Source organism: Pleurodeles waltl, chromosome 7 (assembly GCF_031143425.1).
Source record: "Pleurodeles waltl isolate 20211129_DDA chromosome 7, aPleWal1.hap1.20221129, whole genome shotgun sequence".
NCBI classification, from domain to species: Eukaryota; Metazoa; Chordata; class Amphibia; order Caudata; family Salamandridae; genus Pleurodeles; species Pleurodeles waltl.
The window spans coordinates 86116670-86141030 of record NC_090446.1 but is presented as its reverse complement, the minus strand read 5'-3'; the positions used below and the strand labels follow the sequence as shown (position 1 = coordinate 86141030).

Genomic DNA, 24361 nt, shown 5'->3' with positions numbered 1-24361 from the left:
GCTGAGACAGGAGGTCCTTGCAAAGTAATAGCCTGATTAGAGGACAGAGAGTCAGGGTACAACACCCTGCTATTCCAAACCAGAGTCACTAAGATGACCTGTGCCCAGTTCTTCCTCATCTTTTTTCAGAACTCTGGTCAGCAGAGTTAGGGGATGGGAGGGCGTACTAGAGTCTCATGTTCTGTTCCAGCCAGAATGCCATCTCCTAGCGGTGTTCTTGTAGAAACTCAAACACAAACTGTTGACACTGTGCGTTTTGATGGTGGCAAAACATCTAGACAGGATTTTCCCCAGTGCTCGAAGACCCCTGTGCTACCTTGGCATGTGATTCCTAGACAGCACCTGCTCAGTTCGTAGTCAATAAAATGCTTTGATTCGGCCACCTACAGAGGTGCAGAACCTCCTGACAGGACTGAGGTCCCCAATTCGGCCCTGCATTTGTTGCACGATCACAGGGCAGCAGTGTTGTCCATGAGAACCTGCTCACTGACATGGAGGTTCAAAATAAACTTGAGGCCCACGTCCTTCCTGGAATGAATAATAGGCACGAGTAACAAACCCCTCCTTTGCCCAATTCTGGAATCATGGCACATTTGGTAAGCAACAGAAGCACCTGCTGTAACAGACTCACAAGTGCTTGTTGGAAATTCTGGTACTGGAAGAATATTGGGCGGGGCAGAAAGAAAAGGCAAGGCACAGAGATTTTGAACTATTTGTAAGACATCTGTGACATGGTGGGTCACTAACTGGAGAGGAAATGTTGAGTCCTGTCCACACAGGGTGTGCACGTTCCACTATGGGCAAACTAAACTACATTGGTTTCCTTTTTAGCAGAGGAATAGGAACCTGAGAACTAATGCCATTTCTGGCCCGCAGGCCACCTGCCAGAACCACATCAACAGCTTCGATAGCAAATGGGGGGGGCTTGCTGGGAAGGTTGGCTCTCTCTGTTACAGCCCTCGAAAATTGCCTCTAAACTTTCTGAATGGATGCAGAAACTATTTAGCAGGAGTCAACAGCCCCCCAAAGTACTGTAGCTCTACTGTCCTTTTAGCACTCTAACGCAGTGTCTGCCTTCTCATGGAAAAAGTGGGACCCATCCATGAGGGTGGTCTGTACATCGTCAGAGAATCCTGTGGAACATAATCATGCATGTCAAAGTACAACACTAGCATCTCCTGCTCTTTACAGGAAATCCTAAGTAACAAGACCTGCACGGGTAACCTATTTGGCTGCGTCCTGTCCATCATGAATTGTCAGTCAGAGGCCCTACGGTGCTCCAGAACTGATGGCAAGATCTCACTGGTCATGCCAAACAGGGCATGTGTGTAATGACAGAGTAAACAAACAGCATGGATCTTAATGCTAGACAAGAATAAGAAAACATGTGCTTGTTAGAATCCGGAGTTCTTAGATTCTCTATTTGGAGGAGTGCTTGGAAATGAAGAAAATAAGTTACTTACCTGTAACTGTAGTTCTCCAGTATTGGAATCTTTCATAGGTTCACATGCTTGAATCATTCCCGGTCGTCGAGATGGGAGTCTCTGGTATGATTTACACAAGTAATGTCAAGATATATTAACAGAGAAAAAAAAGGCCTTGGGCCTCTTCAATTTAACAGTCTATCAGAGTCATTTTGTGAAAAGGACCAAACCTGAGCCTCCACCAATCAGGCGACAGCACCCTTCAGAACCCTCTTGAGAGAAGCTCCAGCACCTCAGATTTTCCAAGCACAAGTGCGTACAATATATTAAAAAGAAAGAAAGAAAGAAAGACAGAAAGACAGAAAGACAGAAAGACAGAAAGACAGAAAGACAGAAAGAAAGAGGTGAAGTGAGCTTCTCCGGGGAGGCGGGTGGGTCGCATGTGAATCTATGAAAGATTCCAATACTGGAGAACTACAGTTACAGGTAAGTAACTTATTTTCTTACTCCAGTATTGGAACTTTCATAGATTCACATGCTTGAATCAGAGTAGAGAGCAGTAGCTATGCACATTGTAATATGACAACATCTTTAATGGAAAAACACTTTGACACACAAAACCTTATTATCATCCTGCATATATATATGCAACTATATAAGCATACACCCATATATATATACACATTTATATATACATATAAACATGTATAGATACATGACGAAATACCAAGAGACACAATAAAAAATTATAAGACACTACTGTAATATGACTGTTCTCTTCAAATCCGACCACTTATGTGTTTGTCATAATGTTCTTTCTGTTTCTTTTTTTTTTTTTTTTAGAAATATAAACAATGTGCATACTTGTTCTAGGATGGAGGGATGTAGGAAAGATGGCTCACCTTCACCTGAAGAGATTCCTGAGAACCGCCTGGCCTACTGCTACCTCTCCCTGAGATAGATTCCAAGCAGTAGTGCTTCGTGAAAGTATGACAGCTCTTCCATGTTGCTGGCCTACAAATGTCTTGTAGTGGTACTCCAGCGAACAGTGCCGCTGACGATGTGACTGCTCTCGTAGAATGAGCATGCACAGGTGATTGCAAAGGTTTTCCCGTTGCTTGATGGCAGAAGCGAATGGCTGAGGCGATCCATCTGGAAATACTCTGCTTGGATAGTGGGTACCCTTTCCTAGAAGCACTGTATACTACAAATAACTGATTAGAGCGTCAAAAAGATTTAGTCCTGTCCAAATAAAATTGAACACATCTTTTAACGTCTAAGGAGTGTAATGCCCTCTTAGCCGGAGTAGATGTATGAGGAAAAAAAGATTTGAAGACGGAAGGTTCGTTTATGTGAAAGTCTGACTGAACCTTTGGAATAAAATGCGGGTTAGTGCGCATTAGCAGTCTGTCGTGTTTAAGTTGTAGGAATGGCTCTTGGATGGAAAGCGCTTGCACCTCGCTGGCCCGCCTAGCTGATGTAAGAGCTACCAATAAGGCAACCTTCCATGACAAGAACTTGAGGGAAGCACGATGGATCGGCTAAAACGGATGCTTCATCAGCTGTGCTAAGATAATATTCAGATTCCACGAAGGAGGTGGTGGTGGTCTGAAAGGAGGGTAAACTCTGAAAAGCCCCTTCAAAAATCTCTTAATCAGCCGAGAAGAGTGAGGGTGTGTCATCTGAACGTCTGTATGCAGCTATAGCTGCTAAGTGAACTTTAATGGACGAGTGTGCTAGGCCAGATTGAGCTAGCTGCAACAGATAAGGTAATATTTCCTCTGATGGTGAGACTAGTGGGTCAATCTGTCGCTGATGAAACCAGGCACAGAATCTTTTCCATTTATACGGATACGTCTTGTTAGTGCTATCCGCTCTGGCTTTTGACAAAATATCCCTGCAGTCCTGAGGGATATTCAAATGCGCAAACTCTGTGGTGAGGAGCCAGACTGATAAACGCATTGACTGCGGATCGGGGTGCCAAACCTGGCCGTTGTTCATTGTCAGTAATTGAGGTGATGGCTCCAGCGGAATATGAGGTTTGATTGACTGCAGGAGAAGTTCCGCGAACCAATGTTGACGCGGCCAGTACGGAGCTATCAGTATCAGAGTGCACTGCTCTGTTTTCATCTTCGTGAGGACCCTTGGGATCAACGGAATGGGAGGAAAGGCGTAAGCAAAGATGTCTGAGCAGACTATCGAAAACTCATTCCCCCAAGATCCCTTCTGGTGATGCCAACTTGCGAAGAACTGGCATTTGGCGTGGTCTTTGTTCGCAAACAGGTCTACCGTTGGTGTTCCCCACAGGGAAAAAATATGGTTCAGTACTGTCTGGTCTAACTCCCACTCGTGGCAGACCGATTTCTGCCTGCTGAGTGCATCTGCTGTCTTGTTGTTTATTCCAGGTAAGTGCACCGCTGATAGTGTGATGTTTTGCTGCGAGGCCCAGTTCCAGATTGCTTGGGCTTCCCTGGAGAGAGAGAGAGATCTTGTGCCTCCTTGTTTGTTGAGATAGTGCATCGTAGTGGTGTTGTCCGTTCTTATTACCACTTGCGATCCTGAGATCTTGGGGAGAAACGCTTGTAAGGCCAGGTGCACTGCCCTGAGCTCCAGCCAAATGATACGCATTGATGCCAGATGCGGTGGCCATTTGCCACTTATTTGCAGATCCTGTAACACAGCTCCCCAGCCTTCCAGTGAGGCATCCATTGTTATGGTCCACGGGGCTGGTTGCTGTAGAAATGAAAGGCCGATTGATAGATGATGCCTTTGAGACCACCATCTCAGAGTTCTGAGCATAATCTGAGTTATTTGTATCTGGTCCTCGAAAGTGCCTGATACTTTGAGCCATTGACGATTTAGTTGCTCTTGTAAGGGGCGCATCTTTAGCCCACAGAGGGACCAGAGGTATGCATGAAGACATCATGCCCAACAGCGACTTGAACAGACGGACAGTAACCTTTCCTCTTCTCTGTATGGAACTTACTAGAGTCAGTAATCTTTATTGCCTCTCTAACGTGGGACATGCCATGGCGGATTCTGTGCTCAGTCTTGCTCCTAGAAAGGTAATATTGCGTGCTGGTAGAGGGTTGGACAGTTGATTGTGAATCCGAGATTGGTTAGTAAGGAAACGCACTTTTTTGTTGACTTTTGCGCTCCTGCGTAAGTCTTTGCCTTTATAAACCAATCGTCTAAGTATGTAAAAACCTGGTGCCTTCTTCTGAGAAAGGGTACGACTGGTGCTAGACATTTGGTAAATATTCTTGGGGCTGATTTCAGTCCGAAAGGAAGAACACGGTATTGATAATGGCTCCGGGCTACGGTGAACCTCAAGTATTTTCTGTGGGCAGGGTGGATGGGTATGTGGAAGTATGCGTCTTTCAGGTCTAGTGAAGACATAAAATCTCCCTGATTGAGACGCAGAAGGACATCTTGCAAGCTGATCATTCGGAACGATTGCTTTTTTAGGTAGACATTTAGTTCCCTTAAATCTAGGATCGGCCTCCAATCCTTCTACTTTTTCCAAATGAGGAAGAACCTGGAATAAAATCCTGTTCCTCGTTGGGCCCGAGGCACCTTCTCTATAGCTCCCTTGAGAAGCATCTTGTCGTTCTCCTTTTTGAGTTGTTGAGGGTATCTTGAAGGAGTCCCGGGGGTGAGGGGGGGGGGTGAGGGGGGGGGGTGAGAGGGGGGGTGAGGGAGGTATCTGGATAAATTCTAAAGTATGGCCCCGTTTCACTAATTGTAGGAGCCACTTGTCTGACGTAATGGTTTGCCATTGATGGAGGAATAAAGATATTCTCCCGCCCAGAGTGACAGGAGGAGGACTGAACGTAGCCGGAGCCTTGAAAGCATCAGGTTCTACGAGCCGAATCTTTGGCCGGACGGGTTGAACGTCCACGGCCGTCAGGTCTACTATAGGCTCGATGCGGCTGCTGCTTTTGCAAGTAGTATGGACGATATTGCTGTGAAGAGGATGGCTATGCGGAATACCTGTGTTGTTGATATCCCCCTCTGTATGAGGGTTGGCCACGCCCTCTAGGACGAAAGGACGATCTCTGATATTGCAGGGTCCCTAATGACCTTGCCGTGTCCGTGTTGATGGATTGTAGGGCTTCATCGACATGTTTCCCAAATAGCGCCTGCCCATCAAAAGGTAAGTCCAAGATTTTATTTTGAACTTCTGGGCGAAACGAAGTGGCTTTAAGCCAGTCTTGCCTTCTTAGCACAGCTGCACCTGCGAGCTGTCTAAAAGCAGTGGTCGCTATATCCATTGCACAGTCTATAAGCTCTACAGACGTGCGTTGACCACCTTGTGCCGTCTTATTTGCCTCTGATCTTGCATCTTCCGGCAGTTGAGTAATATAAGGTGCAATGTCCGCCCAAAGCTTTCTGTCGAACCTAGCCAGAATAGCCAAAGAGTTGGAAGCTCTAACTACTAGGCAACCCATAGAAGAAAACCTTTTCCCTAGGTTATCTAGGCGTCTACCCTCCTTGTCTGGGGGTGCGGAAATCGGGGCAGAAGGATTCTTCGATCTTCTTCGAGCTGCCTGAGCTACCACTGAATCCGGAGGAGGATGTCCTGTTAAGCATGTTGGTGCATCGTCGGGTGCTTTGTATTTTTTATCCAGACGCGGTAGCACTGCCGTAACTAGCTGGATTATTCATGACCTTCAGGCCCTCTTCCCACAGGTAGTTTACCATCGGGATAGAGCGCACAGACTTCTGAAAGGGCTCTTTAAAACAGTACAGGAAACAGTCTGTTTGCTTAGTAGGTAATGGTAAGGCAAATGCTTGGCTGCTCTCCCTAGAAGATTGTGAAATCCTCCAATGTCTTCTGGTGGGGATTCCACCTTCGATTGAGAAGGAGAAGGAGAAGGAGGAGCGGGGATAATGTATTCGTCCCACTCTGAGTGAGTGTCCATGAGCTCCCCTTCTTCCTGATCCCCTTCTGAGATGTTGGTGTCCTGAGGAATTGTCATGTCCGGAGTGGCCACACTTGTGAGATGTAAGGACGTTGGCCTCTGGCGCAGAGTAGAAACACCAGAAATAGGCGATGGAGGAGGTTGTTCTCCTTGAGGAGGAAGCCTTCTGTTTTAATCCACTAACATGGCTCTGAGGTCAGTTAGTAGGGAGGAAGGAATAAACGCTCCCTGTTGGTATTGTTGTTGATCTGAGTAAAGCTGGGGGTCATAAACCTCTTCATAGTCCTCTTCTTCCTGATACTTTACATTCAGTTGGGATGGACTGTGGGCTGTTCCAAATAGTCCCTCGTCATCGGAATCTTCGTCTCCCTCCAAAAGATGTACTGGCACCAGGGAGGACACCTTACTAGGTGATGTATGGGTTGGCGTCAGCTTTTCCACACTTTTCAGATGTTTTCCCTCGTCGACGACGTATAAATAGACTTCATCATGGACGGTGTAGTCGACGCTGGACGCACAGTGATTTTCATAGAAGAAAGTCTCGCCGACAAGTCTATCCCTCGACGACGGTAGGGCTGACACTGGCATCAGCGCCGTCGACAACGATGTATAGACGGTCGACGCTGATGTCGAGTCGCTGCAGTTCTCGTCGACAATGTCGCCGACGGTGTAAACCCCGAAGTAGATGTCGTTGTCGGAAAGGCACTCACCGACGGTATCGTCGACGAAGCCTTTTTTCCAGTCACAGAGGATAGCTTCTTGAAAGGCACAGATGGTGGAACAGATGAAGACTTCCTGTGCCTCTCAGAACTGGAAGAATGGCTTTTCCCCTCTTTACTGGAAACTTTCTTTGGGGAAGAAGATGGGTTGCGACCCTTATAAGACCCTGAAGTAGTCTTTTTGAGGGCTTTTCTTGAGAGTTGTGAGGGAGATCTGGAGCGTGATCTCGCCCTTTTTGATGATCTCTTAGATGTTGATGATTCCTCAGAATCAGAAACTGGATCCTTCCTATGTTTTAGTTTCTGCAGCCATATTAATAATCTGCCTTCCCTGTCTTTTAAAGTTTTAGAAGAAAAAGTATGGCAAATATTACAGGCTTTAGCTGAATGATCTGGGTACAGGCAGTAAATGCAGTCTTGGTGAGGGTCTTCAGAATGAAGCCTTTTCTTTCCACAAGTCTTGCAGTCTCTGTAGAGACCCTTCTCCTTGTCAGACATAGTTGAAAAATAGCTGACAAATCAAGTTAAATCAGTTTCTCTGAGAGAAAATAGCTGAAAAAAGGTGTGAAGACAGAACAGAGCTCTGAGGAGACTCCCTAGCACGACGTGCAGTAGAAAATCTGAGGTGCTGGAGCTTCTCTCAAGAGGGTTCTGAAGGGTGCTGTCTCCTGATTGGTGGCGGCTCAGGTTTGGTCCTTTTCACAAAATGACTCTGATAGACTGTTAAATTGAAGAGGCCTAAGGCCTTTTTTCTCTGTTAATATATCTTGACATTACTTGTGTAAATTATACCTGGGACTCCCATCTCGACGACGGGGAATGATTCAAGCATGTGAATCTATGAAAGTTCCAATACTGGAGTAATTAGAATTCACCTTAAAGGTTGAGGCCTCCATGATAGCACCCCACTCCAGCGAGCCCTAAGTTAGAAAATCCAGATCACTAGACTCCAGTCTGTGACATCTGGCCACTAGTTGGTTCAGCGGTGAGCAAGGACAAGGTGTCAGCTAAGAAGCCATTGAAGTATCCAAGAAGGTACTGCTGAAGGGTACCAAGGGCTCAGAAGTAGCTGGAGCTTGCAGTAAAATCTTCGTAAAGACATTTTATTTTGGACTCAATGGAGGGTAGCTATAATTCTAGTCCCTCAACGGCCCCCTCGACGACCACTGCTGAGGTACTCTTCCAGAGGCGAGCAAGACTTCCCCATCATAGTCAGCATCTTGAGGTGCCCCCTGCTCTGGCACAAGGTCTTCGACAGAACCAAAATGTTAATGGAGCTTCTGGTGATAGGCAACTTTACAGAGGAACTGGGGTAGTCGGGATGCCTGACAGCCGGTTGCATTTTTGTAAATTTGTAGCTCATCATCAGTCTGGTCAGACTCCAAAGTTGGTTTAGGGTCGGACACTGACATCGGCAACGGGTCCTCTTTTGGTGAGATTGCCACTAGTGCATGTGTTGCAGGAACGAGGGTGGATTTCGGACTAGGAAAGTGTGTACAAGAGTTTGAATGGGCCTAGTGAGTGGTCCGATGGTGACAGACGGCACAAGGGTTGGATGTGCTAGCGGCAACGGGTTATATAAATGGGGTCCGTGGAAAATATACCAGGGTTACACCTAAAGTTAGGCTGTTATCTGCTGCTTACTTTTCACAAGCCAAAGAGACATGGCCCGAGCAGACACCAAAGTTTTGTGCAGGTCTGTGAATGACATCTGCTTCGATAATTTAAACCTACTCCTTTGAGTGGAGACATTGTTCCCTAGCACACTGGCGAAATCATACAGAAGTTGTCAGAAAGACTGACAAGCTGGGAGCAGAGCTCTGGGTGCACTTCAAAAGGTGTGGAAAGAAAGGAACAGATGTGTGGAAGTGGTACTTATACGGGTGTAAGGAAATGCCTCCTTGGCATGGTTACCCCCTGACTTTTTGCCTTTGCTGATGCTAAGTTTTGATTTGAAAGTGTGCTGAGGCCTACTAACCAGACCCCAGCACCAGTGTTCTTTCCCTAACCTGTACTTTTGTTTTCACAATTGGCACACCCTGGCATCCAGGTAAGTCCCTTGTAACTGGTACCCCTGGTACCAAGGGCCCTGATGCCAGGGAAGGTCTCTAAGGGCTGCGGCATGTCTTATGCCACCCTGGGGACCCCTCACTCAGCACAGACACACTGCTTGCCAGTTTGTGTGTGCTTTTGAGGACAAAACGAGTAAGTCGACATGGCACTCCTCTCAGGGTGCCATACCAACCTCACACTGCCTATGCAGTATAGATAAGTCACCCCTCTAGCAGGCCTTACAGCCCTAAGGCAGGGTGCACTATACCATAGGTGAGGGCACAAGTGCATGAGCACTGTGCCCCTACAGTGTCTAAGCAAAACCGTAGACATTATAAGTGCAGGGTAGCCATAAGAGTATATGGTCTGGGAGTCTGTCAAACACGAACTCCACAGCACCATAATGGCTACACTGAAAACTGGGAAGTTTGGTATCAAACTTCTCAGCACAATAAATGCACACTTATGCCAGTGTACATTTTATTGTACCATACACCCCAGAGGGCACCTTAGAGGTGCCCCCTGAAACCTTAACCAACTACCCGTGTAGGCTGACTGGTTTTAGCAGCCTGCCACACTCGAGACATGTTGCTGGCCACATGGGGAGAGTGCCTTTGTCACTCTGTGGCTAGTAACAAAGCCTGTACTGGGTGGAGGTGCTTCACACCTCCCCCTGCAGGAACTGTAACACCTGGCGGTGAGCCTCAAAGGCTCACCCACTTTGTTACAGCACCACAGGGCACTCCAGCTAGTGGAGTTGCCCGCCCCCTTTGGTCACGGCCCCACTTTTGGCGGCAAGGCCGGAGGAGATAATGAGAATAACAAGGAGGAGTCACTGGCCAGTCAGGACAGCCCCTAAGGTGTTGAGCTGAGGTGACTCTGACTTTTAGAAATCCTCCATCTTGCAGATGGAGGATTCCCCCAATAGGGATAGGAATGTGACCCCCTCCCCTTGGGAGGGGGCACAAAGAGGGTGTACCCACCCTCAGGGCTAGTAGCCATTGGCTACTAACCCCTCAGACCTAAACACGCCCTAAATTTAGTATTTAAGGGCTCCCCAGAACCTAGGAACTCAGATTCCTCCAACCTAAGAAGACTGCTAAGCTGAAAAACCCTGCAGAGAAGACGGAGACACCAATTGCTTTGGCCCCAGCTCTACCGGCCTGTCTCCCCACTTCTAAAGACACTGCTCCAGCGATGCTTTCCCCAGGAACCAGCGACCTCTGAATCCTCAGAAGACTGCCCTGCTCTAGAAGGACCAAGAAACTCCCGAGGACAGCGGCCCTGTTCACCCAAGACTGCAACTTTGTTTCAAAGGAGCAACTTTAAAACAACTGCGGTTCCCGCCGGAAGCGTGAGACTTGCTACTCTGCACCCGACGCCCCAGGCTCGACTTGTGGAGAAACAACACTTCAGGGAGGACTCCCCGGCGACTGCAAGACCGTGAGTACCCAGAGTTGCCCCCCCTGAACCCCCAAAGCGATGCCTGCAGAGGGAATCCCGAGGCTCCCCCTGACCGCGACTGCCTGCTTCCCAGATCCCGACGCCTGGTAAAGACTCTGCACCTGCAGCCCCCAGGACCTTAAAGATCGGAACTGCAGTGCAGGAGTGACCCCCAGGAGGCCCTCTCCCTTACCCAGGTGGTGGCTACTCCGAGGAGCCCCCCCCCCCCCTTGCCTGCATCGCTGAAGAGACCCCTTGGTCTCCCATTGATTTCCATTGGAAACCCGACGTGTTTGCACACTGCACCCGGCCACCCCCGTGCTGCTGAGGGTGTACTTTCTGTGCTAACTTGTGTCCCCCACCGGTGCCCTACAAACCCCCCCTGGTCTGCCCTCCGAAGACGCAGGTACTTACCTGCTGGCAGACTGGAACCGGGGCACCCCCTTCTCCATTGAAGCCTATGCGTTTTGGGCACCACTTTGAACTCTGCACCTGACCGGCCCTGAGCTGCTGGTGTGGTAACTTTGGGGTTGCTCTGAACCCCCAACGGTGGGCTACCTTGGACCCAAACGTGAACCCCGTAGGTGGTTTACTTACCTTCAAAAACTAACTAACTCTTACTCCCCCCAGGAACTGTTGAAAATTGCACTGTCTAGTTTTAAAATAGCTATATGTGATTTATGTGAAGACTGTAATATGCTATTTTGATTATTCAAAGTTCCTAAAGTACCTACCTGCAATACCTTTCATTTAAAGTATTACATGTAAAATCTGAACCTGTGGTTCTTAAAATAAACTAACAAAATATATTTTTCTATACAAAAACCTATTGGCCTGGAATTGTCTGAGTGTGTGATCCTCATGTATTGCCTGTCTGTGTACAACAAATGCTTAACACTACTCCTTTGATAAGCCTACTGCTCGACCACACTACCACAAAATAGAGCATTAGTATTATCTCGTTTTGCCACTATCTTACCTCTAAGGGGAACCCTTGGACTCTGTGCATACTATTCCTTACTTAGAAATAGTGCATACAGAGCCAACTTCCTACAACGGTCTCTGTCCCTTTTCGTTTATAGGGGAGTAAGTGCAGCGCTGCATGGCCATCCTTAATAGTGCATGGGTGCACTACTATGTAGAAAAGTTTTCTGGATCATGTCTGTTGTCTGAGTAGCAGAGGAGGAATCTACCATTAAGAGGTATTCATTAGAACGTAAGAGCGTGCACGCTGACTTGGTGTGTTCACAGGCCATTAAGGGAAGCAGTTAAACCTTTCTGAGATTTCAATAGTGACTCACTTTCAAGATCTCCGTTACTCTCCACCAAGAAAGGGATACTTCTCACTTGCGGGAAGCTCACAAACCTATCTTCCCATAACTGCTACCATTGCTAAGCACTTGATGAATTCCCTTGCTGTGGATTTTCAATCTGAATGGCAGAACTTTGAATTGGTAGTCACATACTCCTACCACAACCCTCTTTGCCTGAATCAAAAAATAAAATGAATTACATGAAAGTACAGAGTCATCATAAATTCATCCACAGCAACTGACTATGGTGTTGTCATTTTGAACTACTCTGTCAAAAAGATAGTGTAGGTCCCAATAGGCTCAAGATGGACATCATACTTGTGTCTGGTCCTCTATACTAAAATACAAAGACTGACCTCAGAGTCCAAGTTTCCAAGTTCTTTAAAAGAAACCTCATCCATAGTGCTCTGCTGTAACAGATATGAACTTACTAAAGAAGCAAAAATAGGAAATAGTTTGGAAACAACCGAGTCAGGATGATGATGATCTAGAGGCAATAAAAAAAAACTGAATGTAACCTAAAGCCAGTCTCTTGCATCCTTGGAGTCTAAGTCAATTTCCTCCAAGCCAGTAAGAATACCCGACACTCTGCCCCCACCACTATGTTGGTGGAATTGCTGAAGGCAGTCAATGCTTAGATAGCCTGTGGTGGAGTTGACGCAGTGGGGGTACAGGGATCCTGCCAGGGCCCACTGATGCTTCAACCTCTTCGTCTACCACAGATAGAGAGCGCTTCTCTTTGCAACAGACATCAGTCTCAAGACTTTGTTTTCATGCATTTTTCTGACCAGTATGAGGACCAAAAGGAGGAGACTGTAAATAACATGTTATTTAGAGCTGGGCCTCAGCTCAAAGACTAGATAGCCTAGACCAAACATGTAGTTTCAAAAGTACGACAGGCGAAATCTGTCTACCTTCAAGGATTGCAAAATCTACTAAAGCTCGGATCAATTAGTTTGAGAAGTCCTGCTCCTCATTCAGGACACTGGATCTGTTCCTCTTCAGTATTCCAGATAAAGTTGTCCCATATACCTCAGTCTGACTTGTGCATCATAAACTTGGCATTTTCAGTTATAAGTGTTAATCCTCCAAAAGCAGACCCCATTTGCCGGATCATGTCCAGCTTCTTGCTCATCCTGTCCAGACGAGCTAGAACACCTGGTTGGAAAAGGTGACCACCAAAGTATCTGCAGGAAAACAGATACTGAGAAAAACAGGATTACACTCTGGAGTGATTAATATTTTTTCAAACTTGATGGAAACAGGCTCACAGATGAGTAGTATGCAAAACAGGTCTTCCTCTTAATAGTCTGTTAGAAAATTAACATCAGAGCTTCTCTGCACCTCTCCAATTCTTCTCCCAATCCCCTCCCACATCCCCTTGCTGCACCACATGGTTGTTACAATCAGACTTTGGAGCATGTACTTACCGATGTGTATGCTCGGCTGCAGATTGAGCAGGTGTACACCTTAGCATGCTTCACTGTATGTGATGACAGGTGCACCTCCAGAGAAGTAGCATCAGTGTATGCGCGGTGACAGTTGTGGCACTTGAAGGGCTTGTCTTTGTTGTGCTGTCGCCTATGGGACTATCAGCAAAAAAATAAATAGTAATTTGAGATTTTTTATATAGCTAAGTATACCACAGCTGTAGGATGTCTTCCACAGTTAAGCAGTGAGATGTGTTTTATATATGGCCTGGTGCTCAGGACAGTCTTAATCCAGTTCTTAGCATTTTGATCAAAATTATGTTGTTCAAAGGGAAACTGGGGGGAGGCTAATGGTGTGTTCCAGCAGTGTGGTATCAGGTCTGAAAGCACTGTTACTCACATGGCTACTGAGGCAAAACAAATGGAGGAAAGGGGTGAAGAAGGGAACAATAGAAATCCTGAAAGAAGATAAATGAGATGTTTGGTAAAAACATCAAGGGATGAGCACAGAAAATAACAGATATGGGAAAATAACTGTGAAAAGAATGGTGATGCAAAACTGATCTGGAGAACGAAAATCAACATATTCGAGAAAAGAAGCTCCTCAAGTAACAATGTCTAGGGCTGTTTCACCACCAGTTTGTTGTGATTAAGTTCTAAACTATGAAACCTATTGGATTTGCATACACAAAGGTATGCTTTGTACATCTGCAATTTTGCACACACAGATTCCTATTTTCTGGCCTGTGACTGCCACAGGAACACCTAAGTGAACTACAACATGGCACAGGTTAAGTGCAAGGTCTCATAGGCACACATCACAGATTTCATTACAGGCTACAAACAATGACAAATCAACTCAGATGGAATATACAGATCACAGGAGGTCTTACCTGTAGGTTTGACAGCTGTGTGAAGGCTTTATCACACCCTGGGTGCACACATTTGTAGGGTCGATCACCCGTATGGATTCTATAAAAGAAATAAGGAGTGTGACCAAGGGAAGGCCAACTTTTACAGGTAGATTCCAAGCACTTAAATTACATGTGGTCTCAGTAGAACCTTGGATCCTCTCAGTCTGAACCCCCCTGCCTTTCTATAGTAATGAGCCCCTCAATTACACATATGAAAAAGTATTCATCTGCACAATGACTTTCTGTCCTTATTTCCTTTTGTTGACAATACATGGGAAATATACGTTAGCGACAACTTTAAAGAGAGTGATGTCATACTAAGGACAAAACACGCTCCCTAGTGACTCTGGTCCTTCTTTTAACCAGGCCCTTGTACGATCTACCAGTAGTATTTTAAAAGAATGAGATTATACCAAAAAAAGAAGTGCAATGAAATAATTTCACAGGCAACATATTGCTAGTAAACAAAAATAAAACCAGTCATATACCTGTAATTATTGGTTTGCAGCTTGCAATTCCTCCGATTCAGATGCGTTCTGCAATCCTGTTATCTAGTGGTTGGGTCCAGAAGACTCTTGTTTAGTTAAAAACCTTTTCCTGATTAGTTGGGCAGAAGGAGTTGGAGTTTGGGGTGTTGACATAGGCAGAGCCTTGAATGACAGTAATGTAGCAGGGCCCCTGTGTGTGCTCCCAATGTCGGAATTGATTTGATAGTTTTCCAGACTCCATCTTATCTCCTTCACGAACCTCCTTGAATGGGAGGCTGAATGATCGCATTTAAATTTAGAAGAGCTTCAAGTTGTAAAACCATAATTACTGGTAACAGGTTTCTTTTGCAGCATAAAATCTCTTCTAGTTTCACATACTTTGCACATATTATGTAGTGGTATTCCCTCCCTGGGGAGGTGGGCCGAAGGACTGAGTGGATACAAATATGCTTTTTAGTACAGCTTGACCTACTGCTGCCTCTTTCTCTGAGTAAGTCTATGCAAGTAGGGCTTTGTGAAGATATATATTCAAAGGACTATGAGGCTACTGTGTATATATACTGCATGAACACATTTGCCATAAATGCCATAGAGGACCCTTTCCTCCTTGCTGAATTCATCCTTTGCTTGTCCTTTGAAGGATTTGTTAGCAAATAACACATTTCAACAGTTTGAATAATCCATCTAGCAATGGTATTCTTTGTTATTGCTGTACCCAGAGCCTGTGTGGAGTGAGCTATAAAAACGGATTGGTCTTTCTGAAGTAATTGGTAGCATGTATGTAGAACATAACTGCGCATCTAGGGTGTGTAAGGCCCTCTAGGCTGTGTTTAGTGGTTTCTGGAAAAAGGATGGTAGAGTGACCATTTGATTCCTGTGTAAGGGTGATAAGACTTTTGGTAGGAATTTTGGTTGAGTTTCCAGGACTACTTTGTCTTTGGGTATTGATAGGAAGGATTCTTGGACAGTGAGAGCCTGTAACTCACTTTAACTCCTTAATGAACTAGTGGCCACTATGAAAACCGGTTCTGATGTAAGGTGTTTTAATGTGGCTCTATATGTGGGCTCAAAAGGTTCCTTCATCAATTCTGCTAGTACCAAGTTAAGGTACCTTTGACTGCAGTTACTGCCCTTGAAGGAATGAGCCTCTTAGCTCTGTCCATAAATCGTTTAATTAAGAGAGCAGTGAAAATTTGCTTTGCATGTATTCCTCCTATATAACCTGCAATCACTGATAAACCTATAAGTAACCATAAGTAAGGCATTCAATGGTTCAAGTCCAGTGAGGTGTGCGAGTTACCAGACAACGGCCATGTTGTCACGTAAACTGTTTTGGAAGAAGTTGTTTTTGCACCCTGCTAGGTATCTTTTTCATTTACAGGCATGACATTTCCTAGTGATAGTCTCCTTGTTTCTTTAATAGTTCTTAATGTTGTTTTGAGCATGAGGAACTGATGAAATAATACTATTTCAGGACCTATGCCCTGAACTGTAACTTCTGACTTTCGGTGGAATACCCTTTAAAACGGTTTGGTAAAGGTGTCCTTGTGTAATGGAATTTGGACATGCTGTTGGTTTGACAATTGCAAGTGTGTGAAAATCACAGTGGCATGGCAGTTTTGACTATCAGGATCAGTCATGTTGGAAAGACTGAATTTCTTCAGAATCGAAGGGATCAATGGCATGGGGGTAGGTGGGTGGGGCACAAATATCCCATACCAACTGACTGACAGTATTCCTCAGCGACTGTCCTAGGGACAGCATTTTTTGTTTCCTTCCTCTAGGAAAAGGTCTAGCTGAGGTGCCCCCCTGTTCTGGAAGAGTGTCAGCTATAGGCTGCTTTAGGTCCCATCTATGAACAGCCTGTTCTGCTCAGTTGGTCTGCTTCTGTGTGTTGTCTATACCTGGGACATTATATGCTATCAACAAAGTGTTCACTGTGAAGGCCCTCTTTCAGATCCTCTCAGCAAGCTGTAACAGTGGGTATGACACTGTGCCCCCTGATTTTTGAGTTAGAACACTGCTATTGTGTTTGTTAGTATTTGTACAGTTCGTTTTTTTATTTGGCTCTGAAAGGCTTTCAGCGCTAGGAAAACTGTGGTCTGTTTTCGGGTTATTTGAAAGTCTCCGTGCTGACCATAAACCCCTTGTAGGGAGCGTACCCATATTTGCTTCTCATCCTATGTGTGAGGCATTTGTTGTGATGATGGCACGTGGGAGAGGTGGGGAGGGGTGACAGGGAAGTCATTTCAACAGATGAAGGCAGGTCGCTATAGTTGCCACCTGTGGTTATCACCTTCCTCAAAAGAAGGGCCTCCAGGGTAGTTGTTGCAGTTGTCACTGCGTAGGTGGAGAGAACTGAATATCTCTGGTGTGTCTTTGGGGCAGAGTGCTAAAAACTTTCTCCCTTGAGCTCTCCTAACTGCAGGTAGTCCCCTCCAATGGGATGACCTATAGGGTTGTAATAACCCAATGGCGTTTCCTGTTTTATTTGCTCTCTTCATGGCCTCGAGGGAATTATCCACCTCTGGACCAAAACCAAAAGCTTGCTTGCTGTATCCGTTGAGTCTAAAGCAGGCTAAAGCAGGCTAAAGACAAGACTGGGCAATGTTTTTCTTTCCTTCTAATAGGCTCTTTGCTAGTGTGTGGTATTCCTCTGGGAAGATAGGAAGATAGGCCATAAGGGCCTCCATTTCCTCCCAATGCCAATTTGCATGTCTATTTAAAAGAACATTAGAACTGGCTACACACCACTGTGTGGCTGCTGACTGCTCCATTTTCTTTACTACTGCTTCTAGCATCTTGCTTTCCTTAGCAGGCTGGGTGACCCATGGACACTAGTGACAGGGCCTTTTCCCTACCACGCTTACTATGGTGAATCTGCTCAACATGTCTTTGGATACATTTTGGATCCACAGTGGATACTATATACTTCTTTTGAGTACGAGGTGTCCTAGCCTCAGCAATAGCTGGCATGCCAACAGCCTCTCTATCCTGTTGTACTATGCTTGGTATCATGGTTAAGACTGTTTGTCTTTGTGCACTAGTTTAAGAGTTGTTAAAATGTATCATCATCTTCTATTTCCATTGCTACCCCTAAAGCATCAGCTGCCTTTTTAACCACTCCGTGCCACACTGTGACGTCATCTGGAAGAGATTTTCTGGAGGGGTATATGCCTGTCTCTTCTTGTGTGGGACAGCCTTGATATCTTCCCACAGAGTATTTTCCACAGACATGTGAAACCACATGTCCTTGGAGTCTACTTGTGTTAGTGTATTCCTCCTCTCCCAATTCGGTGTCAAGCTGAATTTCCTTCTATGGCTCTTGTTCTGGTGTTTTTCAGGTTGTGATCCTTAAACTCCTTCCACCCCTGGTAGCTTATGTAGAACTAAGCTATCCTCAAAGGCTTCCCTTTTTCTCATTAGTCCTTTAATTTCAGCCTCAAAAACCCTTTTCTTCCTATCGACTTCACCAATTTTACCATCTCCTTGAGATCTTCCTTTCAAAGGTGTCTGTCCCTCTTTCCACCTTTGTCCTTTATTGTCTTTAGAAGTTAAAGTGATGGCTTTTGGAGTCTTCTTGACAGTACTTCTCTCTCATTCTGAAGGGACTGTCTTCAACTGCTAACTTTCTTGCATGATATTTTGTGGCACAGTTTAGCTCGACACATAATTCGGTCCATCTTTGAGAAAACAAGAAGGAACAGTATTTCTTGTCTAGTTTAATGTTTTTAAATATTGACAAGGACCACCAATAAAAGTAGTGATAAGCAGGCCCTTAAGTCAAATTTATCATTTCACTCAGTTTCCCTCCAATCCACACCTCTAGCACCCTCACTATAGGCTTGCTAAGGCAATTCAAATCAAATGATCTCCGGCAAAGAGCCCCCTCAAAGGGCCCATTGGGCACTGCAGCTCCAGCCCAACAAGGGGCTGTTCAATGATGAAGCAAGCCTCCCATTTAGGTGGGTAAAGGATCTTGATCCTGAATATTCATATTCCAACAACCACCTTTTCATGAAAATGCAAGAGTGGCGTCTCTCCAAGAAATAATTTTAGGAACTGCGTGCTCTGTGTATTATTTTATATAGGGGAGGGTGTATGCTGGACCTTGACTGCTCCCAGGTTCGTCATTGTCGAGGCCTTATGCTTTGGCATTGTAGGCAGTTCCTTATGACTGGACCCCCTTAGGGATTTATGAGCATGGGGCAATGTATGTTTTGAGTCAAGTTTTACAACCTTAATTGTGCCTTCAAGCCAGTGTCTTTGTGCCCCCTCAGAAGATTCCCTGACTTGATGTCGCTGGAGAAACCCATCTCCTCCTATGACTCTACTTCTGGTTCTCTAACGCTGACAACCCCACCATGTCTTCTCCAGCCCAACGGCTTAAATCATTTTGGTTAAGTGTGTAAGAGTTTTTGGTTTAAAAAGCGAGCATGTGGAGCAATCATCGGATGTATGGTCTATATAGTGGCAAAGCATACAGATTGGGTAGTGCGAACTTTCAGTAGCAGTTTCAGGCAGAATTTAAAGATAGTTCTCATGCTCTAACATGGCGCCAAGGAACCCCAGGAATTCTATGTAGACTTGTTAACATTCTCCAACAACATCAAAACCCTCCCTGACAAAACCCAGGAAAACCTCTCTCATGCATCTACTTCTAGTGAGCACTTTCTATGTTTTTCACGTGGTATTACTGACAATGTTCGACAAAAACAGAAGCTTGACTGATGCATCTCCGTACAAAAGAGTGGAAAAAATCTAACATGATGGGTGTACACAAGAGCATTGTGGGTTATGTACCGGTTTCCAATAGTTGCGAGCACACTTCAAAAGTCTCTGAGCTTTCTGCATATGGTAGACTTCCATTTTCAATTATACCTTAGAGAGAGACTACTAGACTGAAGACTTCCCTTTGCAAAAGAAAATTATAGCATGCTACTATTCAAGATCAAATAGATACACAGGAAAGGACTGTAAGGTATTCACACAAAAGTCGAATAATGTAATTCCATAGACAGCCAAGAACAAGATGAGCTTTGATTTAGGTACAGACTGAAGATGCTGAAACAAGGGGATTATCAGTAGGTTTCTAAATCGATGGATTACAAACTTTCTACTGAGAGCACATGTAACAGGATGACTATGCTATAACATTGAACTGTATTACATTAAACTAAAGAATAGCAGTGATAGATGGATTACATTTTTTCCTCTCCAATACAGACCATTCCATATTTTACTCAAATTTCTTAAGAAATTACCAAACTGGTAACAAAAAGTACCAGAATTTGGAGCAGGAGTTGTCCATTAAGCAAAGAGCTATACAGAAAGGTCAGTCCTCTGAGCATTAGCATTGTGTGTCATAAAAATGGTTTCCACAAAAAACATGCTTGAGACCAAACATCTGTCGGACAGACATCAAGGAAGAATATGACTCTAGAAAGCAGACAAGTGAATATTGCTGTAAGAGTATGAATGCCGCTTGTAGGTTGTACTTCTTTATTGGCCCCCTTAAGGTTCAATTCCTTTTGCCAAAATATATACAGTACTACCAGACTCCTGTTTGTGAGAGGTACTTTTTGTCCACCAGACCGAAAAAAAGGGATTTACATGAATAAAATCTAGTCGTAAGCAGGGAAGAGACTTCTTGTCCTAGTACCTCTGCACCACATCAATCTCTTCTCATATTGCCTCTATGTCCTTCCCTAGATAAATCTTGATTTTTGTGTTACTGTCGTTCAGCATGCTATTTGAAACCCGTGCCTGACCGGGAAAGCACAGAATGTGTAGTCAGTCTTCTATGTTTTACCGAACCTTGACGACTGTATCAAGAGTGGTAGCAGGGAAGAATGCCTAGCCTACACACTGGCCACCTTCTGTCTTCTCCATGGCCTGGGATTCATCATAAATGCCACCAAGTCCCATCACAACTGCAACAGAATTGGCACTTCCTGAATGCAGTTACGGGGAAAATCTACACCTACCAACAAACTGTACTGGCATTTCAGCAGCTGCTACATCTTTTTCAACCCAATTGTCAATTCACAGCCAGAATTGCGTTGTGTGCGCCATCTAGGGATCTATGGTGGCTTTATATATATCTCCACTGTACCTCACGCCAGACTCAACAACTTTTTGGAGAGTGGGCCTTCCCCAAATACCTTTTCGTAAGTGACCATCACCACAGACACCTCTCACTGGCTGGAGTGCACACCTCAAAGACATGACTTTCTAGGGGGTGTGGGCCCCCAACAGTACGACGGTCACCACATCAATAACCTGGAACTGCTGGCCATAAAACAATCCCTCAAAGCCTTTTTCAAGCTCATTCAAGGGAATGTGGTTCTCATCAAGAGGGACACCATGTATTAGCTACAATCACAGGGCAGCAAACACTCTAGCTCTCCTCACCAGCGCACAGGATTTGGCACAGAGTTTGCTTATAGATCAACACCCCTACATCTCCAGTCAAGATTCCAAGAGTCAAAGCTTTCATGCAGGGCCTTAAAGTGGGTTATACCTGCCAGAATACCCCCTACTATCATGTGGAACTTTAATACAGTCCTCATGAAAACAACCTTTTAATAGTTGCACTCATTTCCACTCCAGTCCTTGCCCTGAAGGGAGCTTTCCTTGTGGTCATTACTTCACTCACACACATTAGCATTCTTGAATCATACAATGCCAGGACCACGATATGCCCACATGATAGGTCTAAGATACTGGTGACCATGGACCACACCAGGCATCGACAAGCACAACCGGAAAGATAGTCAAAGCACATCATCACCATACTGACACTACGTGACCAAAACACACACACTACTAAATCAACGATTATCTGTATACTCCACAACTACAAGTCTGTCAAACCACAGCACAGAAATAGCTAAGTACTCCTAGGACATGAAATCAACACTGCTTTCCCAATAGAAACATGGCTAACAGATTCAGCTACAGACATACTGGTCCTTCCTAACTTCTAAATAAAACACGGACCGTGAAAGATGTAAGGGAGGTGTTACAGCAGTCATACATAAAAATGCCCTACAAATCAGCACCTAGGGGAGGAGCTTGCCATGAAGCGCATCAAAACCAACCAAATTCCACATAATCTACCAACTACTGGGAGATCATCAATTCTTCTCTGAAAATCTAATAGATCTCATAACACAACAATCACTCCTGGTCATCTATAGTGTATTCTTAGGAGATTTCAAAATACACTGAAATACCACCAACATCACCCTAATAGCAAATCTCAAATATTTCCTAGAAAACAACAACCAAAAACACTGTCACAACAAGATCCATATAAAGTGGGTCACCCATATCTTCTTATAGACAATTCGGACTCCCTGATGACTATCCTATGAGTAGGCTGGTCAGATTACCGCATTATACTCTTACATCTAACCCCAATGCTTCAAAAACCCAATGGACAAATCCATAGACCTACACCCTGGGTAAGGAACATAAAGCAAATAGACACCCACAAACGAGAGAACAAGAGAAGTGCCAACATACCACTATCTAATATAAAACAGGACTTAATCACACACCAGAATTGTAGGAAGTTGGCTCTGTATGCACTATTTCAAAGTAAGGAATAGTATGCACAGAGTCCAAGGGTTCCCCTTAGAGGTAAGATAGTGGCAAAAATAGATAATACTAATGCTCTATTTTATGGTAGTATGGTCGAGCAGTAGGCTTATCAAAGGAGTAGTGTTAAGCATTTGTTTTACATACACACAGGCAATAAATGAGGAACACACACTCAGAGACAATTCCAGGCCAATAGGTTTTGTTATAGAAAAATATATTTTCTTAGTTTATTTTAAGAACCACAGGTTCAAATTCTACATGTAATATCTCATTTGAAAGGTATTGCAGGTAAGCACTTTAGGAACTTTGAATAATCACAATAGCATATATACTTTTTACATAAAACACATATAGCTATTTCTAAAGTGGACACAGTGCAATTTTGAACAGTTCCTGGGGGAGGTAAAGTAATGTTAGTTCTTGCAGGTAAGTAAACCACCCACGGGGTTCAAATTGGGGTCCAAGGTAGCCCACCGTTGGGGGTTCAGAGCAACCCCAAAGTCACCTCACCAGCAGCTCAGGGCCGGTCAGGTGCAGAGTTCAAAGTGGTGCCCAAAACACATAGGCTTCAATGGAGAAGGGGGTGCCCCGGTTCCAGTCTGCCAGCAGGTAACAGGGATGTGGAATTCCTATTGCCCGACGCCCGGGACATCTTGTTTGGGGTCAAGGGCAACAAGTTTTTATGTTTACTTTGTCCTTGGGACAAGTAGGCCCAACCCTCTGCAGCACAAACCCTTTGGCTGCCTGTTTACAGAGAGTGGAACTCTCTGCAGTTGAGGTAATGTGTTTCCAAAAGATAATGCTGTTCGAACTTGTATTTATGGTTCATTATTTGAAAGCCTTCATTATTAGGGTGAGTGCTGTAAATAAATGTTTTAAGGTCACACTTCTCTACTGACGTTGGTTCCAGTACAAAAACAAAAAAAAAGTGTATACACATGTTTGAAAAGTTTAGGCTATGAGGCTAAGTATAATGCTCCCAGAATGCTCTCTGATTAGATGCAAATGAAGTGTCATTTAGTAAAATGTTTTGATGCATGCTAGTATTTCCCAAAAATATTTCTAATGGAAAATCAGTGTAACCATTTTCAACACGATTATGGGAAGCATGAAAATAAACAAACACTGACAAAGACAACTGATCTGACACATTTTTATAAGTCTTTTAGTTTAATCAATGCGTTTCTTGTTTTGACATGGCTTTTATAACACTTTATTGTTGTGGGAGCTACCAGGCCCTCAACATTGTAACAAACACTGGCAAAAACCCCCCCAAAACGTTTTTGAACTCTACAAGCACACGTTGCCACCAGTGGCATAACAAAGGCCCGCAGCTGCCCTCCAGGGGGCCCCTTCAGCACAGCACCTGCCATGAGTGAGTCTGGATAGGGGGCTCCATGTTCTTTGCAAAGGGGCACCCTCCAGTTTCGTTACGTCACTGATTGCCACTGTAGTTCCTGACACTGAACAAAACTACTTTGTGTGCCAATATGCTCCTTGTGGAAGAGCAGAATGCAATCACTCACAGTAAAGCTAGCCGAAAGAGAGAGAAATAGAAGTTTAATAAAAACAAAATGTCTTTTGTTAACACCAGACCTAATTAGGGACCAAGACCCACATGTAGGTAGCTTTTTGCATGTCGCAAACAGCGACTTTCGTTGTGTGAGACGTGCAAAAAGCATATTGCGATGCACAAACCCAGTTTTGCGATTCGGTAACCTGGTTACCGAATCGCAAAACAGGTTTGCGACTCACAATTAGGAAGGGGTGTTCCCTTCCTAATTGCGACTCGCAGTGCTATGTAGGATTGTTCTGCGAACGCGGGCGCAAACCAATCGCAGTTTGCACCCATTTCAAATGGGTGCTAACACTTTCGCAAAAGGGAAGGGGTCCCATGGGACCCCTTCCCCATTGTGAATGTCACTGTAAACATTTTATCAGATGGGCCACTGCCTGCTCTGAAAAAATGAAACGAAAACATTTAATTTTTCGTTTTTGTAATGCATCTCGTTTTCCTTTAAGGAAAACGGGCTGCATTACAAAAA

At 44.7% G+C, this 24361-nt stretch overlaps 1 protein-coding gene across 4 annotated transcripts in view; it reads right to left on the bottom strand.

The window, feature by feature from the left end:
- ZNF384 (zinc finger protein 384) overlaps positions 1 to 24361 on the bottom strand; it is a 177065-nt gene that overhangs the window by 16341 nt on the left and 136363 nt on the right. For all 4 annotated transcript variants that reach the window (XM_069243084.1, XM_069243085.1, XM_069243086.1 and 1 more), the window contains 2 exons: positions 14200 to 14278; positions 13307 to 13465 (listed from right to left, as the gene is read on the bottom strand). In XM_069243084.1, the coding sequence (XP_069099185.1) occupies positions 13307 to 13465; positions 14200 to 14278 (238 nt within the window). The remainder of the gene's footprint in view (positions 1 to 13306; positions 13466 to 14199; positions 14279 to 24361) is intronic.